The sequence below is a fragment of the Hypoxylon fragiforme genome (assembly GCF_022984875.1).
Source record: "Hypoxylon fragiforme strain CBS 206.31 chromosome Unknown GGS25scaffold_5, whole genome shotgun sequence".
In the NCBI taxonomy this organism is placed as follows: domain Eukaryota; kingdom Fungi; phylum Ascomycota; class Sordariomycetes; order Xylariales; family Hypoxylaceae; genus Hypoxylon; species Hypoxylon fragiforme.
In genome coordinates, this window is record NW_026054760.1 from 1,561,109 (window position 1) to 1,580,039 (window position 18,931).

General features: G+C 47.4%; 5 protein-coding genes across 5 annotated transcripts; 1 reads left to right on the forward strand and 4 right to left on the reverse strand.

The window, feature by feature from the left end:
- Nucleotides 1-2,143: 2,143 nt before the first annotated feature.
- Nucleotides 2,144-3,826, reverse strand: GGS25DRAFT_490454 (uncharacterized protein). Its single transcript, XM_049260992.1, has 3 exons — nt 3,008-3,826; nt 2,798-2,951; nt 2,144-2,688 (listed from the first exon to the last, which is right to left on the reverse strand). Exons 1-3 carry the CDS (start codon nt 3,612-3,614, stop codon nt 2,649-2,651), a joined length of 801 nt encoding a protein of 266 aa, XP_049116614.1. The 5' UTR covers nt 3,615-3,826; the 3' UTR covers nt 2,144-2,648.
- Nucleotides 3,827-4,098: 272 nt separating this feature from the next.
- On the reverse strand, nt 4,099-5,937 carry GGS25DRAFT_278475 (uncharacterized protein). The gene is made up of 2 exons (XM_049257442.1): nt 5,418-5,937; nt 4,099-5,347 (listed from the first exon to the last, which is right to left on the reverse strand). Exons 1-2 carry the CDS (start codon nt 5,511-5,513, stop codon nt 4,109-4,111), a joined length of 1,335 nt encoding a protein of 444 aa, XP_049116615.1. The 5' UTR covers nt 5,514-5,937; the 3' UTR covers nt 4,099-4,108.
- A 325-nt stretch (nt 5,938-6,262) lies between these two features.
- Nucleotides 6,263-8,091, reverse strand: GGS25DRAFT_278502 (uncharacterized protein). The gene has a single exon (XM_049257443.1). The coding sequence runs from the start codon at nt 7,882-7,884 to the stop codon at nt 6,394-6,396; it is 1,491 nt and encodes a 496-aa protein (XP_049116616.1). The 5' UTR covers nt 7,885-8,091; the 3' UTR covers nt 6,263-6,393.
- A 2,484-nt stretch (nt 8,092-10,575) lies between these two features.
- GGS25DRAFT_490459 (uncharacterized protein) lies at nt 10,576-13,113 on the forward strand. Its single transcript, XM_049260993.1, has 2 exons — nt 10,576-11,501; nt 11,554-13,113. Exons 1-2 carry the CDS (start codon nt 10,738-10,740, stop codon nt 12,749-12,751), a joined length of 1,962 nt encoding a protein of 653 aa, XP_049116617.1. The 5' UTR covers nt 10,576-10,737; the 3' UTR covers nt 12,752-13,113.
- A 35-nt stretch (nt 13,114-13,148) lies between these two features.
- Nucleotides 13,149-17,518, reverse strand: GGS25DRAFT_521645 (uncharacterized protein; the record flags this gene model as incomplete). Its single annotated transcript, XM_049264089.1, has 2 exons — nt 13,149-17,035; nt 17,110-17,518. 2 exons carry the CDS (start codon nt 17,516-17,518, stop codon nt 13,149-13,151), a joined length of 4,296 nt encoding a protein of 1,431 aa, XP_049116618.1.
- Between the last annotated feature and the right edge of the window lie 1,413 nt (nt 17,519-18,931).

The following is an 18,931-nucleotide window of genomic DNA, read 5'->3' on the forward strand; positions in this document are numbered from 1 at the left end:
TAGTCACAGTAGTCATGGTTGTCGTCGCTATCTCATCCGTCCCGTGGTTTGCGGATGCCTGCCAACGTTGATAACGGTCAAGTCCAGCGCTCTTGCATACATGCACTGTACATATGTATATTTATGATATGTACCCAATAGGGCCAGTACCTACCTGGCTACATGCTATGTACATGTAGTTGGATGGATTTATGAACGCCTTCGGCAAATGATGTATTAGTGAGAAACGGTTGTTGCGAGGATTCATAGCCATCCACCTGTTCGTTCCTACATACATGTACATACCTACCTAGGTATGTAGATACCATTCTCCCCACTTCCTCCTTCTCTACCTACATATGTACATGTAGACCTACCTACGTGTATCATATTATCGTATATACAGAATGAGTACTAGGTATGCGACCAACCGCCTCGCAGACCGCTATGGTGGAGATCAGATCCGAGCACAATTTCACAACACGTCCAGGGACCAGGCTGCTGGGATATGAGCCTTACTGAATTTGTACGATGTAAGATATAATGTAAGATATAATCATGTACGACAGCCGCTTTACGCATATGTAACCATGGCGCACCGGTGAATTGGCAAAAGGCCGTCCACCCATCTAGCCATCCTTTCAACCCACACATACATAATACTCATCTTTTACTTTTGTACAATACCTACATATAGGTATGTATCTATGTATGTGACACCGAGTGGCTCTACTATGTACATATACACTATGTAATATTTATTCAACAGCAAGAGCAGCAGCAAGAGCAGCAGCAAGAGCAGCAGCAAGAGCAGCAGCAGCAGCAGCAGCAACACCATGTAGGGAACGTCCTCTCGGTTGCCTCCCGGGTCATTGGAATCCCGACCGTTTGACTGTTGGGTTGTGTTACCAGTAGGTATCACCTTACGCTTCCTTGCTTCTTACATGTACTACATATGCCCGTATAATGCACCGCACTACATACATTATATGTATATGCCTACATAGTAATGTACCTGGGTAAAGCATGTAGTAGATGCAAGATCCGCTACTGAAGATTGTCCTACGTGCTTGCTTGAAAGTAACATCCCAAGACAAGTCTCGTTTGTTGAAGAGGAGGCGGTTCAATATAAAGGCTGGAAGATATGTATGTACATTGGGCACCTACTCATCCAGAAAGCAGAAAAGAAAAAAGAAAAGAAAATACCAGAAATACCAGAAATACCAGAAATACCATAAAAAAAAGGAGATGAAGAAGAAGAAAAAGAAGGGAAAAAAAGAAGAAGACGCATTCTCCGATCTCCGCAGGCTACACAGGCCCAGAGATCTGGTTCAGCTGTCGAGCCTGTCCTCGGTTATCGAAAACTTAAAACCCCGTTACATTGCAGGGGATGAATTAGGGCAATGCCGCAATGGACATATGGACATGGCCCCTTGCAGTTAGATGACATGCTTTACATGCGTCGTAGTTCTAGTCGTAGTTCTAGTCGTAGTTCTAGTTGTAGACTTGTAGTAGGTAAAGTTAGAGAAAAAGGTACAGCCCGCTTTCCATCCAAGTTTAAATAAGCTTTTGCTAGGTATTAGGTTAGTTACTTCCAAGGTTACTACGATGTATGTACTATGTAGTAGGTACTATGATGTAGTAGGTACTATGTAGTAGGTACTAGTTACATACTACCTATGGATGTATTGTATACCTAGTACCATGTGCTGCCCTGAACGTTCAATGTTACTACGATTGATATCCATGTGAGCAAGTTACTTTTTTCGGCCGAATCGTAATTATAGCACTACACTATGTATTGTAAATACATACCTTGATAGTATAACCCACGCGCGCCTCGAGAGAGTTAGCAGGTACTCGGTACTTATTTTACTCATTCACATCTTCCAAGTTACTACATACTATGTATGTACTGTCATTGATGCACCTAACTTTGTCGCCTTTACCCTCCAATACAATATTTGGAACCAGACTCATCAAGGCTTCTTTCTAGTTGGGCATCGGCCTTTGTTCCATACTTCTAGCTACCGCCCGTACCGCAGCAATGTGTGCATCTTGGTCTCGGTTCTCATCCGGGCCCATCGCTACTACCGTGCGTCTCGTGGTTGGCGAGCCATGACAACTAGCCACCGTTGGTGTCCCTCTAGGTGTCCCTCTAGGTGTCCCTCTAGGTGTCCCTCTAGGTACTCGGATCGCTGTGTCCATGCTACTCGGGCAGCTATTCTCTGAACCAGCCCCTGTTTTCGCTGACGAACATCTATTTTCTGTCCTTGGTCGCCTTGTCGACTGGGCCGCTGCGGTGCCACCGCTTGGCTCGGGCAGCTCTTCCCCTCTCTCTGCTGAGCCCTCTATCGGCTGAGATGCACTGTGCGCATCCTGCAATATTCCATCATCGTCTCTCTCCTCCCCCTCCTCACCACCCGCAAAGAAGGGGATTGCGTCGTCTCCAGGTACGAAAGAGAATCTGGAAGGGCCTCGCAAGCGACGTGAGTCCAAGCCGTACGCATCTGTGCTCTCAGATACCTCGGCAACCTGGCCGTGGTTTTCCAATTTTGGCCAAGTATATTGGTCCATGCCATTACTGTAGGGTGCTTTGCAGTCGAGCAAGTCTTGTAATATTTGCCTCTGTGCCAAAGGCTGGTCTAGCTCCCTGCCCATTTTGCTATCTATACTTGATCTGCTAGAAACCTCATCCGAAAAGAGTGGCTGCAGTTTCGTGTTGTTAGTCGGGGCTTTTAATTTATTGGCACTCCTCTCCGTCTCTAACTGGATAACGCTCGGGATTGGAGCGGCCACTCCTAGGGGGCGTGCTTGCCTGTCTCTGGGGTAGACCATAGCAGCGTTGGTCGTAGCATCTTGTTTCCGTATCTTCTCACTCATGAGGAAGTCATTGTTCTTGTCCAGGATCTTAGCTATTGTAGGCTGAGGACCACGCCTATCTATCCCCCTAAGTGGACTTGTAGATGTGTCTAGAGAACGATGCCTTAGTAATTTCTATCAGTTGTGAGGAAGAAAGTTAACCGACCTTGGGTGGTGTGGGTGCTTATATGCTTGAGTTTGGAGACGAATTGCTTCGCCCGTGGCCCATCTCTGTCAACTACGCTGTTAGTCCTAGCTATGGTGACTGCTTCTAGCCCATCGCGGGATGTTCTTGATAGTAGCACCTCGAGCCTCTTGATCTCGGATTTGTACTGGCCTTCACGTTCCAGCCACTCATCGGCCATCGACTGGAAATGTTCGAGGTGGTGTTCAAGAGAGTGCTTTGCTTCAGTGCGGGCGGCCTCAGCAACCTGAATGCGCTCCTGGGAATTGGCGAATCCTTCGATAAGGTGTAAGACATACGAGTTGTACTCGATAGGGATGGGCTTTAGTATGCCATGAGTCATCATCACAACTTGGAGGGTCTCAACCATCTGGTCTAGCGATGGATTATACCATATCTTATCCCGCTCGCGCAAGAACAAGCCGGCCTCGTTACCGGATGTCAAGGGATCGGGCGAGAATGAAGTATGAGTGGCAAGACTCAGATGGCTAGGACCTTGAGTTGGACCACGCTCAGGCGATATTGACGATCGGGGTGTGGTAGGTGTTCGAGAATGCTGCCCTAGCCGCAACCAACTGAAATCGGCCATCCTCGCCAATTCTGTGGAAACGGTTTATGTGATATGGTGGCATGAATGTACGAGTTGCTACGGGTACTTGTAAATAGGTATAACCATGATCTGGGGAAAGTGACGCCAGGGGAGGCGAAAGGAAACCTTGATGATAAAGGATGTTACATAGTACCCTAACCTAGGTAGTTGATAATTAGTTGATAAGTGTTCGACAAGCGGAAGCTACAACTGATTGTCTACCTATGTAGGTAGGTAGGTAGGTAGGGCCTGGTAAACAGGTACTACTTATGTACCCATGAAGCACCTAATAGGTACCCTAAGGCAACCCCTTACCAACATTAAACAACAACTCTGGAGTCACAATTATAATCCCCATATGCGCACAGTAGACCAAGTAGAATGTATCAACTATGAGGCCAGTTTCCCTTCTCCTTTATTTCTCCACGGTATTAACACATGCAGTCTATACCCCTCGACTCGCGGCATACCATAACCTATTCAATGCCTTTGCATTAGTCAAATAAGTCACCCGCTCTCTGCCGCTGTCTCGATCTACCCTCCAGCCTGTCCGCAAATAGTTCCTTCTCCGAATTGATACCTAGTTTCTCGGGAAATAATTCCTTTGCTGATTTGTTAGCGCTACCCTTTATCGCAAATCCTTGGCCTGTGCCCCGTTGGGACGCTGTGCCACGGATGTTGAAACCTGACCCGGGCCTGTCGCCCACGCTCGACACTCTGCTAGCCGACGCCTCTCTACCCGGAACCGTGATTCGATCCTCAAGCCTCTGACTGACGAATACCGGTGCATCGCTGCTCTCATCCATCAGGGGCAGCATGATACCTTTGGCTAGGAGAGTCGCCGTGTCTTCCACATTATCCCCTAGACGTCCAGCTCCTGCGGCTGAACTTTCCGGGAAGAGCTCTCTACTTGGGTTGCTACGAGATGGACGTTTTTTATTTGTCCGTGCTGTGTCATGATTATGAGCCGCCGATCCACCCGCCCAAATCTCACCCACATCTCGGTCACCACCTCCATCGCGCATAGGGGAAGCGGACCGAGCCCGGTGGGATCCTTTCCTATTGTCTAGGACACCAGGAAACAACTCCTTGCTGCGATTATCATTTCGATGTGAGTTCCTCTCGCGATTAGCCTGGTAGGTTTCTGGTGTGTGAGATCGCTTGCGGCGAGGCCGCGAGTGTGCTGCGCGAGTAGCTAATGTTGCTTCATCGTCGTCATATAGACTGACGTCGAATTGGTCCTCAAATTCTCGTCGGTGACTATAGCTGTCGCGGTCTCGCTCGCGATACTTTCGACTGTCATTCCGCCGCCGCCGCTCCTCTGGGTCATACCTAGGATTTAGAAGATAAAATCGACTCCTTGATGCAGCGCCCGCTTGTTTCTTATCAGATGTGACCGCGAGTCGCACTTGCAACGCGACTTCTGGTTTTCTGGAGAATGGTTTGGCGAGGTTCAGTTTTCGCATAGGTAGTTGGGAAATGTCATGGATATCCTGGGCGGCTAAGGAGCTGAGAGCGTGGGTGGCAGCCGAGTCAGAACTGAACAGTACATTGGCTGAGGAATCATCTATCCATTCTATTTTCTCCACCGACGCCTCTGGGAAGTGTTCTGTAACGTAATCCTTAACCTCGTCCGTGTTCATTATATCGAGGCCTCTGATATGGACCTTGTTAGGTATGACATCATCTTCATTATTCTCTAGGTCGTCAATTTCCCCTGGTGAAAGATTGCCCTAATGGAGTGTATATTAGCATCTTATGAGAGCCAGATTAATGGAATTGGTCATTGTGCATGCTCCCTACCTGTGTATCTTGCAACTCGAGGTCGGGGATAATAGGCTCGTCCGGAATAAGGTCCACATCCACGTCCATCTCGACATCGAGATCCATGGTGTCCATGGCGTCTAGTAGTGTTGGTTGAGGCAATGAAACTCAAGAGGATGTGTGAGAGGAGGGACTGCTCGATAAGAATACGCAGGGTTGGAATAATTGAATACAATATTGATGTATTAAGACCGAAATGTATCTTCTTGAGTGAGTGAGACTAGATTAAGGCATCTAGTACTAGAGCACAACAGACTAAATAGCCCAGCCTAGTGACTAGTTAGTGTACTTGGTATCTCATATATGAAGCTCAGTAATAGATAGCATTGATGTACATGTATGCACATGTGTGCGGAAGGAATACATGTACTAATTGATGAATGTGAAGGAGGCTGAATGATTAGCCTTGCCAGATATTTCTTTTATGGATACTCGCTAATTAACTAACCCCACACAAAGGCGGGTACTACATATGTATGTACATATATGTATGTACATAAGTTATATGTATGGTACTAGGTATGTAACAAAACATCGAATACATACATCTACTAATTATGTACATCATTACAATGATTACATACATGGTACTAGGTACGACTACAATGTAGGCACATACAAAATTAAATACATCACATACTACCTACATGACAAGACCCAAGACCTCATGGTGCAACTGCACGTAGAAGCATAGAACAAAGAGGTAATCAGACAGTACCTAGTAGGTAAAACAATTTACTTACCGAGTCTCGTCAAGACTTCTTCTTCAGCTACCTATTTGTGCCCTGGCCGCTGAAAAGGAAAGGGAATAGGAAAGTCAGATCAGCAGAAACTCCCCTGGTCAAAAAGGGATAGACCGTAACTTATAATAATGATAATAAAAGAGGATAGCGCCCTGCCATGTCTATTATTGCACACTGGAATGTGCTCTATGTAGTATACTCAGGCATCGGATCTAAACCATCTCCACTCCTCGCCTACGAAGTTCCATAGCTGCTTGAATACAAGCCCGTGGCAATTTTTGTCGAGAACCATCATTCCCTTCATTGGCAGACGCCGAGCTCAAACTCGGCGTCCGCGACATCTCTGACGCTGTTCGTTTTAATGATGGCAGAGGTAGCACGATCTCCCCTGCCGAACGCCGATATTCTGCATCACTGTTGTCTCCTTCGAGTTTATCATTCGGGTCAAGTAGCGGATCGTAGGCCCAGCACTCCTCTAGTCCTTCTAGATAGCATGGAGATCGCCTCAGGAATTGCCATGAGAAGGTATCGGATAACATGGCAATATACAAGGACTCGACTTTGCCATTTGGGCAACAGACAGCACAATACTTGCGTAGAAAGTCGAGATTGTAGTTCGCGCCGATTAAAGCTGGGTCTAAGGGACGGAGCATAGGGAGACCTTGCAGTGTTACGGCGTCACATAACCGGGCTTGCAGTGGTACCCAATCCCTGCCCCGGAGGAGACTACCAAAAGCCTTAGATACGGCCTTGACAAAGGATTCGCCATCTACCCCCCCAACCGCAATCATTTGATGAAGCCCACGAGACAAGCACCGTTTATAAGCGTTCGTGTCCTTCTCAAAGGGGAAGGGCTGCGATGCTGTCGGTAGAAGCGAGACATGTACTGTCCATGATCCTATCACCTCTACTGGACCACCCTCAGCAGAAGTAGAGCAAGAGTTCAAGACCGGCGGTGAAGCAGGTTGTGCCGTAACACTTGGGCCAGAACTACTAGGTAGGCGGTGCTGTCGTAATACACCTCTACAGTTTTTTGACTCTTCGGAGCCCGATGTGGATCTTCGCTTGCGTCCCTGGAAAGGAATATGAGGGCCGTCTTCTTCCTCCAATGCATCTAGACGTTCTTCGAGCATCATTGATGCTTCATCCATTTCCATTAATCGGTCACCTAATCTTTGTAGAGTGTCGTCGTGGCTATCTAGGCGTTCGTCGAACATGAAAAGGCGATTTTCATAGCCGGCTTGCCGTCTCTCAAGCTGGGTAACCGACTGCCATACACGGTCCACGTTTCTATAGCAGCCTTTCATTTCTTGATCTGTCTCTTCTCGATTCTTCTCAGCCTGTTCCTCGAGGTTGCCGAGGCGTTGAACCATGCTGCTTAAAACACTACCGAGCCCCCCATCATTGTCCCGGTCTAGCTGCTCTTCGAGTAGCCTGATACGCCGCCGAAGCACGTCAACTTCGTCCTTGTCTAGGGGCGGTTCAGCCGATTGGACATGATAACACGAGAGGTGACCACAGTCGCAGGTAACACCTGGAAGAGACCGGTTGATAGTAAACCCAACACAGGCGCAGCGCTGTCCTTTAATTTCAGGATTTAGCAGGATGTATCGGCACTGGCCGCTGGGAAGCTTGTTCTCATCAAATTGCTGCCTGGATGTCACAGATTCGGCCTGTGGGGACTGTGAAGATTGTACAGACATATCCGTGAATTTAGCTGTCAAGAAGTAGGTTTTAGTCTAGAACACGCCTTTGAAGGATGTTGCCTCGCCTCGAGGCCAGTCAAGTGAAGAAGCCCAGCGGTATTCGTTGCACAAGTAGCAAGCCACTTGGAAATATTGTCAATCAATACTATTGGATGCACCATATGAGACACAGCAGTTGGTTGTCAGGGTTTACTCGGTCCATGGAACGACTTATGAAGCGTCCATATATCAAGCTCGCGGTAGGTATGAGTTGGGACTTGCTCACGACGGTGGGGGGTGCGATTTTTTTTCTTCTTCTTTTTGGGTTGGGGGGAGGTGTGGTTTTGTTGCTCAGAATATGATGATGAGGAGAGAAATAATGTAGGAGGAACCCCAAGGCTATCAGATAAAGAATCAATCTGATTAGGAGCTATGTCGATGGACGAGACTAGGTCCCACAACCTGTTATCAGTACTGAGACTACCCACGGTGCTCAAGGGCAAGTGCCTAGCTGGTCAGTGGCTAGTGGAGGCCGATGTAAATAATAAAGTTCCTTGGATAATAGGGGTGCCGCTCAAGCATGTAACAGCGAATACGGACACCTTGAGTGACAGTAGATAACAAATATAACAAATACAAGATATGTATGTATTGGATCGCTAAGAATGGAGATATCCCTGATAAAACGATAATCACAAATAGACACAAGAAAGATATAGGTAGGAGCACTTGAGCCGACTGACGAATGTAACGAAGCGATTTCCTCTCATTCGTTCAATTTTTCTTCTTCTCTCTTCTTCTTTTCTTCCCGTCTTTTTTTCAAAAAAAGAAGAAAAAACAAGAGAAGGAACAAGGGAGAAAAGCAGAGAGAAAACGGATGCGTCCGAACGGGATCCGCTGTAGATAAACCGATAGGCTAGAAAGGGTTGGATGGAATATAAGATACCAGGCAAGGGTTGATAGAGAGACCGGCACAGTTCAGATAGCTGACCGACCCTCTTCTCTTCCTCGCTTGTGCACTTATTATAGTAATATCATTGATGTTAGCCCGGCAGAGGGTAGACGACTGTTTCGAAACTATACATGAAATCAGAATTCTTCACGTTGATCGATGAACTACGGCAGGCAGCCCTGCCAATTCAAAAGGTTTAGTAGGCCCGAATCAGAATATAAAATCTTTCGCGTTAGCCCTTTTGATAAGTACCTACTGTGAAGAGGAAGAGGGAAAGGAAGCGGGAGAGGGAGGGCGAGTGCGAGTGGGCGTGGGCGTGGGGCGTGGGAGTGGGAGTGGGAGAGCGAGGATGGGGAGGATGAGAGATGGAGGGTGCAAAATTTGACATGTGCTATGAAGAAGGGGGTTCGTGGTATTGTAGCAAGCTGGAGCGCTCCAGAATGCAACATGAATTCAATTAACAGAGATTTCGATCACTAAAGGAAGGCAACCCCAAGGAACACGTCAAAGCCACAATGCCACATGGATTTTACCGTAGGGCCTACATTGTACATACTATGTAGTACATTAGGTAGTACTAGGTAGGACTAAAAGGTACTAGGTAGGTAGGTTAGTAGGAAAAACGCTCCGCGTGGGGGTTATTTTCGATTTCATGTCTTGTACATATACATATGTATGTATGTATGTATGTATGTACTGGTAGGTGTGTATGCTGAGTGCGAATGGGAGCTAACATTGAAGATAAGAAGGACGCGCGGGAGGGACATTAATCTTAGCTTGAAGTTACTACTAGGTACCTACATAGGTATGTCTGTATCAGTGCATCTACCAGGCACCTACCCTACATGTACATATGTATGACATTGTATGTAGGTATTAGGTAGTTAGGTAGGGTTATCTAGATTCTGGAGGTGATTGGGCCGGTTCATGTACCCAGGTACATTTACTTACATGCATGTATGATACCACATATAGGGATGATGCAATTAATAGACTAATCCGCTGAATCTGTTGCGTAATAATGTTCCAATCGTTTGCTGTCTTAGCCAAGTTAGCAAGTACGTAGAAACATATGTACCTAAGAATATCAATCTTGATAAGTTGATACATTATGTGTGTATGTATGTACGATGATTGAGCAAGGTTGAAATTTACCAGGTATTACTTAACATTACATATCATAGTGTACTATCAATGATGTATATAGTATGCACAAACATACCTAGTATCGATGTAGTTACTTATTGTATAATATATACATATTACATACTACATAGTAGATAGTTAGTACTACCTAGGTACATAGTGTCATAGTATGTATATGATCGACCGGCTCGCGATCCCCCCACGCTGCTGGAACCCACTTCGCCTAGCATAAGCGGCAAGTGATTGCTGTTGCAGTGTGAAATTGTGAATAGTATCATTGTATGTACATAATAGACGTGTCCGACTTCCAGTCTTCCACAAATGTTTTCAGTGTTGTCAAATGATACTACTAGGTAGGTATCTAGTATGCAGGTACACATGAACCTGCTTACCTTAGGTATGACATGCCCTAGGTATGTACCTAGTATGTATGTAGGTTAGTCTAATGAAGCTACATACCTAGATGTATGGATCAAATATTACCCTAACCTTAGGTGTATCATGTAATCATTGATATATGTAAATATATGTAAATATATATATATATATATTATCGATAAGAAGAGATAAGATACACGATAATACGCTACTACACACACACACACATACAACTTTGAACCCACATCCTCAACCCCACCAATATGTATCCAATAAACAATATCGGCGACAACTATCATTCAACTAATCGATTGTGTGGAACAGTTTATCCCAGGCTTGAGTGTCGTTTCACCTTCAGCTACATCTGCTCTAGGTAGTCACATATACTTAAGGCCATGGCAGATTCCGCAGCTGCTCTAACTTCACTCCTTCGGACCTCGACTATTCAAGACCACAATGAAATCCTGAAAGCTGCCAACGCGGCTCTCAAGTCCTCTAAGGGAGATATCGAGACACAACACACCCGCATCGTCGCCCTCTTGAAACTAGACCGATTCGACGACGCCCTTCGAGCCATAGCTGAAGGTGGGGATAGTGTGGAGGAGGATTGCCTCTTTGAAAAGTCATATGCGCTTTACAAATCTGGTCAGCTACAAGAGGCCGCGCGAGCTCTCGAAACAGCTTCCGCCTCCTCTAGGTCATCTCGCCCATTCCGCCACCTTGCTGCCCAGATTGCCTATCGAGCCGAAGACTTCTCAGATGCCGCAAAAGCCTACCGTCTTTTATCCCAAGAGTCGACTGGTTTACCTGGAGAGGAAAATGACCTGAAGATCAATCTTTTGGCTGCAAATGCCCAGCTTGAGTGGAATGGCTTTGGCCATCTGCTTGAAGAACTTGAGAGACAGCCGTCGCGTGACCACCTCGAAGCTTTCGAAACCGCATATAACGCCGCATGCACTTGCATCGCACGAGCCGATTTCACTCGCGCATCCGTTTTCCTTAAACGGGCCCAAGACCTGTGCGAGGCTAGCGAGGATTTGTCCACGGACGAGAAGAATTCTGAGCTTTTACCGATCATGGTTCAGCACGCCTATGTTCTCGTTAGGTTAGGCAAGGAGGCAGAAGCTATCAGTCTACACAAGTCCATTGTGTCGTCCGAGTGAGTAAAGGTACTCTCGTCTTCCTCTCCCCCATCTTCTAACGCTTACTAGAATATCCGAGGCGCCAACCAGAGTAATTGCGCAGAACAATCAAATTGCCATTGGCGTTCTTGGGCAAAACCCTTTTCTAGCACAGCGTCTCCTTCAGCAAGGAACAAAACTATCCAACAATGAAAGGCTTTTCGACTACCAATCTTCCGTACTGAGACGCAATGAATATGCTCTAGACCTACAAGCGCAGAAGTTCGATGGTGTCGGGAACTCTACCTCCAAACGAATTCTAGAATGCCCATCTCCTACAGCATCAGTTGAAACAGCAGGTCTTGGGGTCATTAACGCTGCAGCCCATACTCACATGCAGGCTGGTACAACGGCTCTCAAGCAAATGCTGCCTTTGCTTGAGAAACGCCCCGCCGATATTGGGGTATTGCTGACTATCATTCAACTATATGTCCAGGCGAATAATCCTGGACCTGCGTTGACTCTTTTAGGGGCATTTTTAAAGCGCCTCGAAACGGCCTCAGCCCTTAACTACGAGGATGTGCGGTTTATGCCGGGACTTGTTGCCGTAGCTGTGGCGTTGTATCGGCTTCAAGGACGGCATAATTCCATCCGCACTGAATTAGCAAAAGCCTCGACCCATTGGCGCACTAAGCCGAAAGAGTCCGCTGCGTCGCTCCTACGAGAAGCTGGTGTGCAACTCCTAAAGTCGTCCAATCCCGAAGATATCGCTTCTGCGGGAGAAACATTTGAAAGGCTTGTGGCCAAGTCCGAAGGGGACTTGACTGCGGTTGCAGGACTTGTGGCTTCATTCGCGACTAACGACTACCCTAAAATCGAACCATACCTGCAGAAGCTCACACCAATAGGAAGACTTACTGCCGGAACCGATGTGCAGGGACTTGTCGATGCTGGCCTCGCATCCATTCCCACGCCCACTTCCGTGAGTAAGAAAAGATCAGCCGAACATGAACCAGATACAACCACGAAACGTCGTCGGAAGAAGCGATTGCCCAAAAACTACGAGGAGGGTAAGCAGCCCGATCCAGAGCGATGGCTTTCCCTTCGGGATCGTAGTACTTATAGGCCCAAGGGGAAAAAGGGTAGAAGACGAGCGCAAGAAGTTACACAGGGTGGCACAGTCAAGGTGGAAGAGACACTGGAGTTGGTAGGTGGCGCTGGTGCTGTTAAGGTAGAGAAGGCGCCGGGTGTCCAGACAGGGAAAAAGAAGAAGAAGGGCAAGAAATGACATTGCCATTGACAGTGACGGGCAAATATGTGGATGTAGATTAATGCTACTAGATACCTAGGTATACAACATTATGGTGGCGCTTAATATTTTCCCTTTCCCAGCTATTCTCTCTGCTGGAGACTGGAGTAGCTAGCCGTAATACCCGCTGATTACTTTCGACCTTTTCTTCTTCTTGACTCGAGAACTGAAGTGCTCTTCTACCGGTACATACATATTATGTTATGTCATCTCTTTCGAGTGCCTTGCATAGTCTGCTCAACCCTATCCGACCTCTAAAAACTCCCACGCGACGGTAGTCAACAAATCCTTTGCCTTTCAAACCGAAGCAATTGCCACAACATCAACATCAACATCAACATCTCCCAATCACCAATCCTTGACACGCCTGCAAACATTACGCACTGACTGCTTGAATAACCGGACTGGGCAACCGTTCTATCTCTTGAGCTGCCTCTTCATCACTCTCTCCCTCCGCTTCCGCCACATTTGGCTGCGCCGGGGAGCTAGGGGGTTCTGGAGTGTAGAATCGAGCTTGCATTTCCGCATTTGTTTCCGCATCTTCGTCTTCGTCATCTAATGGAGGCAAGGGTGATCTCCGACCCTCTGAAAAGCTTACGGCTGCATCGCTATCTTCATCAGATGGAACTGTTAATCCTCCCCCTGATACGAAGCGGTGCGCTCTAGACGACGAATACTTGCGGTGTAGTTCGCGGAACGAGCGAGCCGTAGCCGTACTAGCGCTAGCACCTGATCCCCGTCGACCTGCTTCGTTCGGAAGGTCCGCAAGGACGAAGTGAAAGTCGTCATCGACACTGCCAGAAGAACCAGGTCCATGATCATCACTCTGACATGAATGCTTGCGCTGTCTCAGACGTTCATCGGTCGACAGACTCTGCAATTCGCTACTAAAGTTGACAACAGATGCCTTCTTACCGTGAACAGTGAAACTGCCGGTCCCACGGGTGAGGACTTCGCTCTCACGGACCGTTTCGTCCGACATACCACCACTCGATGCCGAGTCTTTGCCCTTTCTGCTACGGTGATGTGACAAATGACCGGCACCTTCCCGGAGCGTGCGTTGGAGGCTGCGTCGCATCTTGATTCGTTCGAGCCCGTCTTTATCTAATCCCGGGGCGCTCACGCGTTTGGGCCGATCGGGACTATCATCGTGAACCTTACCAGAGGAGCTACGCTTATGACTGGACGTGCGAACTACTTCCATTTCAAGCAGACCGGCTTGTTCAAGGACTTGCCGCTCGCCCTCATCTTCAGTTTGCTCATCGATGGCGTCATTGTCTGGCCCAAGTGTTGGATTGGATGCCATTCCAGGCGGTGTAGACGTATTTACAGGTTTCAGTGAGGATGCCGCACTCGAAACCGAAGTTTTTCTAAGGCCATGATATTCGGAGTTAGAGGCAGGCCCGTCCCGTGAAGCCTGCCTACTGTGGAATGACGGGTCCGAAGCTGTCATTGGAGGTGTTTGGAAGTCTTCCACCATTGGCGAGTCTCCGCCCACCTGCCTCACCGATTCGAGTGACCGAGCCTGTGAAAGGCGGGTTGGAGATTGTGGGCTTTGTTGTTGTTGTTGTTGTTGTTGTTGTTGTTGAGCCCTGTAAGAACTACTTCTCGAAACCTTGTGCACTAAAGGAAGCTTCTCGGCCTCCAAATTAGACTCGGCATTTTCATCGCCTAATTCGCCATTAGTCTCTTTCTCCTCTTCGAGATCTAAGGCTAGAATGTCCCGGTGGCATTTCAGTCTCCAGATTTCGGTTCGAGACCACTTGAGCTGGGCAATTATTTTGGCAGCACCTCCTCGAACCTGATCTCGCGTCTTGTCTTGGATCGGGGCTAGGATTAGTAGATGCCTAGCATTTCTCAATTGGGTTTCAAGAAGCTTTTGAGCGGATTGAAGCTTTTCGTCGGCCTCCTCAATCTTGTTGCGTATTACTTCACGGCGAGCGACGAGGATGTCTCTAGCCATCTGATGATCTATGCGACTTCGATTGATGCTCACCTCCCCGCTGGGGGTCTGGACCAACTGGGTAGCATCGGTGTTGTCTAGTCTTCTGATGGCACGTCGACTTTGGCCTTCGTAGTTTCCGCCTATCACTCCTCTCATCCGTACACCCGACGTCCTAAATGCGGCGGCATAATTTAATTTAGCGAGCCAGTCATTCCGGTCCTCCTCGTTTTGAGCAAGCAGTACCTCCTCGAGTCCACCATGCCTAACGTACACAAAGGCATTCTTGTGTTTCCTGTAATTGAGGTCCCAGAGAGCAACGGCGCCATGGGTTGACATCAAAGCATCGGGTTTAAACTGCTCCAGGGGTGGGTTGAATATCAACGGGATCCCGTCGTTCCCCGACTTTACATGTGTCTCGTATTGGTGCATCAGATTCTTGATCCATGTTGTGTTGCGGAAGAAGTACAGTTGGGCGCCCGTTAGAATTGCACCCCATTCCTGCCACGGTGAGCGCGTCTTCTTCTTTTTGGGATCTTTGCGCCACAACAGTCCAACTTTGGTGACTTTGATATCCACAATGCCGGGGTGGGCTTCTTGGGGGTTATTTGCTGTCTTCTCCGTCATAAAAGCGTCTGGACGGGAACGCGCTGATACGATTTGCAGGACTCCGGTTTTGAAGAATGTCTCCTGTAGCTCTTTCAAATCTAGGCTTTTGGCGGTGCCTAAGTAACTGTAATGTTCCTCTAGAGGGATCTGGTCTTTGAGGGGTGGTCTAAGTGTATCTAGTCGACCATCTAGGATTAGTGTGTAGGGGTCGATCGGATCTTTTGATCTTCGTAGCGTCTCTGAGGTGTTGTTTGGGAAGATAGATTTCTTCTTCGACCTTAGGCTGCCTGGACGGTCCCCATTCAGAGTAAGATCATCCTCTACATGAATGAACGGCGTGTAACTAATATTATCATAGAAGCACTCAAGGATATCGTCGAAGATACCTTCGCCATGCGTGTTCTTTAGATAATCGGCTTTCTGCATCTTGTACTTGTTGTTCTTATTGAACACATCAGTGTGCAATATGAGAAGAGAGAAGGCTATGAAATAAGCCTGATCAGGGGTAGAATATATTCCAGGATTGCATTCGTGATAGCGGTTCGCGAACGCTTGCAGGCAACGATCGATCTGCTGGGTCTCCTTGGGGAGTTCGGCCTCCATCAAGAGCTTTCGTATGGCCATGTCCATAGGCTCCTCAAAAAACCCAAAGGTCCGCATGTAGCTTCGCAATACGGCCACTAAGAACGGGTCATTCTCTTTGGATAGAGAGCTCGCAATAACGCCTCGGCTTAAGACTTCCTCTAAGCGTGCTAGGTACTTAGCGGGAGTATCGTCTTCGCGACGCTCAGGCAGTACAATTGGCTCCCTATTTATTTGTAGGGAATTATTCTTAGACGTATTGGAACCTGGTGTTGCCGGTGTTAAGTTTCCATGCCGTAACGTGTCAGTATTCTGCCGCATGCGGCTGAGCCCTAACAGATCGCCAAAACTTTTACGTCCGGTGGACGACGAGGTCCGCAGGGCACCCGGATGCTGGCGATCGTCGACGAAGCTCTCGTTAAGGGAGCTCATCGTAGACGACCGGCCCCTAATGCTTAAATGAGTTCTTGTTGGAGACGACTGCCCAGAGTTTCGAGAGGCAGGTCTGAATAATGCTGTGGCCGGTGACCCTGAAGGCCTTCCCGGAAAACTTGCAGCGTGGTTGGGAGAAGCTAGAGGGGTAGCTCCATCGTGTCCCGTGGAAGGACGAGAGGACGTTGAATGGCGTGAAGCAGACGAAGTCGTGCTAGGCAGTGTGGGTGTCTTGGACTTCTGGGGTAGATGTGCCAAAGGGAAGAGTGGTTCCGGTTGTTTTTGTTTACGGCGTAGGCGGAAGAAGCTCGTCTGATTTGACAAGGACGGTGGTGTAGACATAACAGGGTCATTTACACTACTTTCTGATCTAGACGATTCGGATAAACGCCCTGCTGGCGGAGCTAAGGCGGAGCTCTGATCATCAGGATTAGTGTTCAATGATGTAGATGTCCCGAGCCTAGAGGGTTCTTCAAATGTCACGGTCTGTTTGCTAGGTGAGGATATAGCGCGTTCATTTATTATCCTTCTCTTATCGGTTTTGAAGGTCGCGGATTGCATAAGCCTTGGCATGAGCTCTGAATCACCTCTGGGGAGGTCGCTGGACCGGCGCATTCGCATGGGAATTTTCATTCGAGGTTGCTTCTTAGGTTGCAAGTCTATGTCCATGGTGGGTGCGGTTGTGATGATGGAGGGAGCTAGAGGTAATGGCAATGTAAGCGAGCGAATAAAATGGGAGCTGAACCTCGGACAATGAGATAATACTACATACGTTGCGGCATTGGTGGCAGTTTTTCCGATTGTAGCTGCTGTTTTAACCTAGCTGATAATTGGGAATCGGAGGCATTGCGAAACCTTAGCATGCTGAACCTGCGGTGCTTTGACGATTCGTCTTGAATTGGCGGGGATACTGGTCTATCATACGGATCTTCGCTATCCTTACTTGGGGTTATAGAGACCGAAGCGGCAGGCGTGCTGACGGTCTCGACTGAGGATTTGCTCTCTTCGTTATCACCCGTCCCTTCTACATCCCTCGCGACGATATCAGGCTGTGACGAGGCTTCTGGCTGGGATTTGCGCAAAGTCTGTTTAGGCAGAACAGGTGCAGGTTCGACAAGGATTGTGTGTCGTCTCATGTCAGTATCACTAGCCATTACGCCGCGACGGCGTAGAAAGGGCATTATGATAGAAGGATGATAGTGTGGCCTCGGAATGTGTGTGTGTGTGCGTGTGTGTGTGTAGGTGAGTGGATGTATGTATGTATTTATGTTAGAGCTAGACGTTAAGAGGACTTTAGATCGGTTGACGAAGTGGCGGCGGGAGGAATTGTCAAGGTAGATGGTAGTGGTGATGGTTAATAGTGAGAGCAAATGTGATGGCGATGGCGATGGCGATGGCGATGATAATGGCGGTGGCTATGGGCTACAATGGCCGATTGTCACCACGTCAAGAGTCACAACAGTAAAAACCCATTGTCTTGATGCAGGTTACGGAGATAAAACGAGCGATGGGTTAGAGAATGGGCAAATGAGCTGATGGGCTGATGGGCGGTTGGCGATTGGGATTCCTCCAAGGGGCTAAACGAAGTTCTTTGACGGGACAACCACGGTAATCAGTATGAAATTTTGAGCGTGAGCTATGAAGTTAGCTACGAGATTAGCTGGGATAGGTCGCGTTGAATAAAATATAATGTATCCGTCAGCTCAACGAGACGGTATTCCAATATGGTATTCCAATATACACCTGCCTACCTACGTGTAGGTAACTTTAGGAGACTTCGATGTAGGACCCAAGGTTTAGAAGAAACACTTAGATAAGTATGTAAAGCATTGAAGGTTCCAAGGTTTCAAGGTTTCAAGGTTTCAAGGTTCAATGTTTGGTTTAATGTTCAACGTTCGTTTAAACGGTTCAATGCTGTTAGGGAACATTGAACTCCTTCGGGGGCCTTCCCAGCCCTAAAGGTTACTAAGGTAGGTACAGTAAGGTACTAGTTAACTAATATGTATTACCTAGTACCTCCAGTAGTACCAGTACCTAGTTACAAGTAGTTATTGATGTATCCATAGGTGTATGTGCTTAACGGTCCATGGGTACCTTCGTTCTCCATTTTCTCCCCGCTGAGAGCCCCAAAATTAAACTTGAGCCTTAACTACCTATTACATACAGATAGTTATAGGTATTGTACATAGTGCATACTACCTACATGTATGTATGTCAATAGATTGAAGTTACACAAGTACATATGTAGATTCAGTACATATGTATCTTATTTAGTAGGTACCTATAGTTAGGTATAGTACATATAATTAATATGCACCTTATGTTAGAAACTGAGGTTAACATGGAAAGGTGAGGTCGGGGGGTTAAGCATGTACTGTAAACATTGAACCCGACAAGTTGGATGCATAAGTACTTTTACTATATAACTACATAGTAGTGTATAGCTACTAAGTTAGTTATGTACCGCTCAATGTTGAACAGTTGAGCCCAGAACATCACCATCGAATTTCTTCTACCCCCGCCCCCACTTTCTTGCCTACTATCATGTATGTATGTAAATAACTATTAACCATGTAGTCATTAATAACCAACTA

Bases quoted from the DNA above. Each gene is read 5' to 3' on its own strand.
- GGS25DRAFT_490454 (XM_049260992.1), bottom strand. From the start codon at position 3,614: ATGGCCGATTTCAGTTGGTTGCGGCTAGGGCAGCATTCTCGAACACCT. The intron at 2,952-3,007 runs GTCGGTTAACTT...ATCGTTCTCTAG, and splicing joins AAGCACCCACACCACCCAAG to ACACATCTACAAGTCCACTT. The intron at 2,689-2,797 runs GCAAGCACGCCC...ACGAAACTGCAG, and splicing joins ATGGTCTACCCCAGAGACAG to CCACTCTTTTCGGATGAGGT.
- GGS25DRAFT_278475 (XM_049257442.1), bottom strand. From the start codon at position 5,513: ATGGACACCATGGATCTCGATGTCGAGATGGACGTGGATGTGGACCTT. The intron at 5,348-5,417 runs GTAGGGAGCATG...ACACTCCATTAG, and splicing joins TCGAGTTGCAAGATACACAG to GGCAATCTTTCACCAGGGGA.
- GGS25DRAFT_278502 (XM_049257443.1), bottom strand. From the start codon at position 7,884: ATGTCTGTACAATCTTCACAGTCCCCACAGGCCGAATCTGTGACATCC.
- GGS25DRAFT_490459 (XM_049260993.1), top strand. From the start codon at position 10,738: ATGGCAGATTCCGCAGCTGCTCTAACTTCACTCCTTCGGACCTCGACT. The intron at 11,502-11,553 runs GTGAGTAAAGGT...AACGCTTACTAG, and splicing joins AAGTCCATTGTGTCGTCCGA to AATATCCGAGGCGCCAACCA.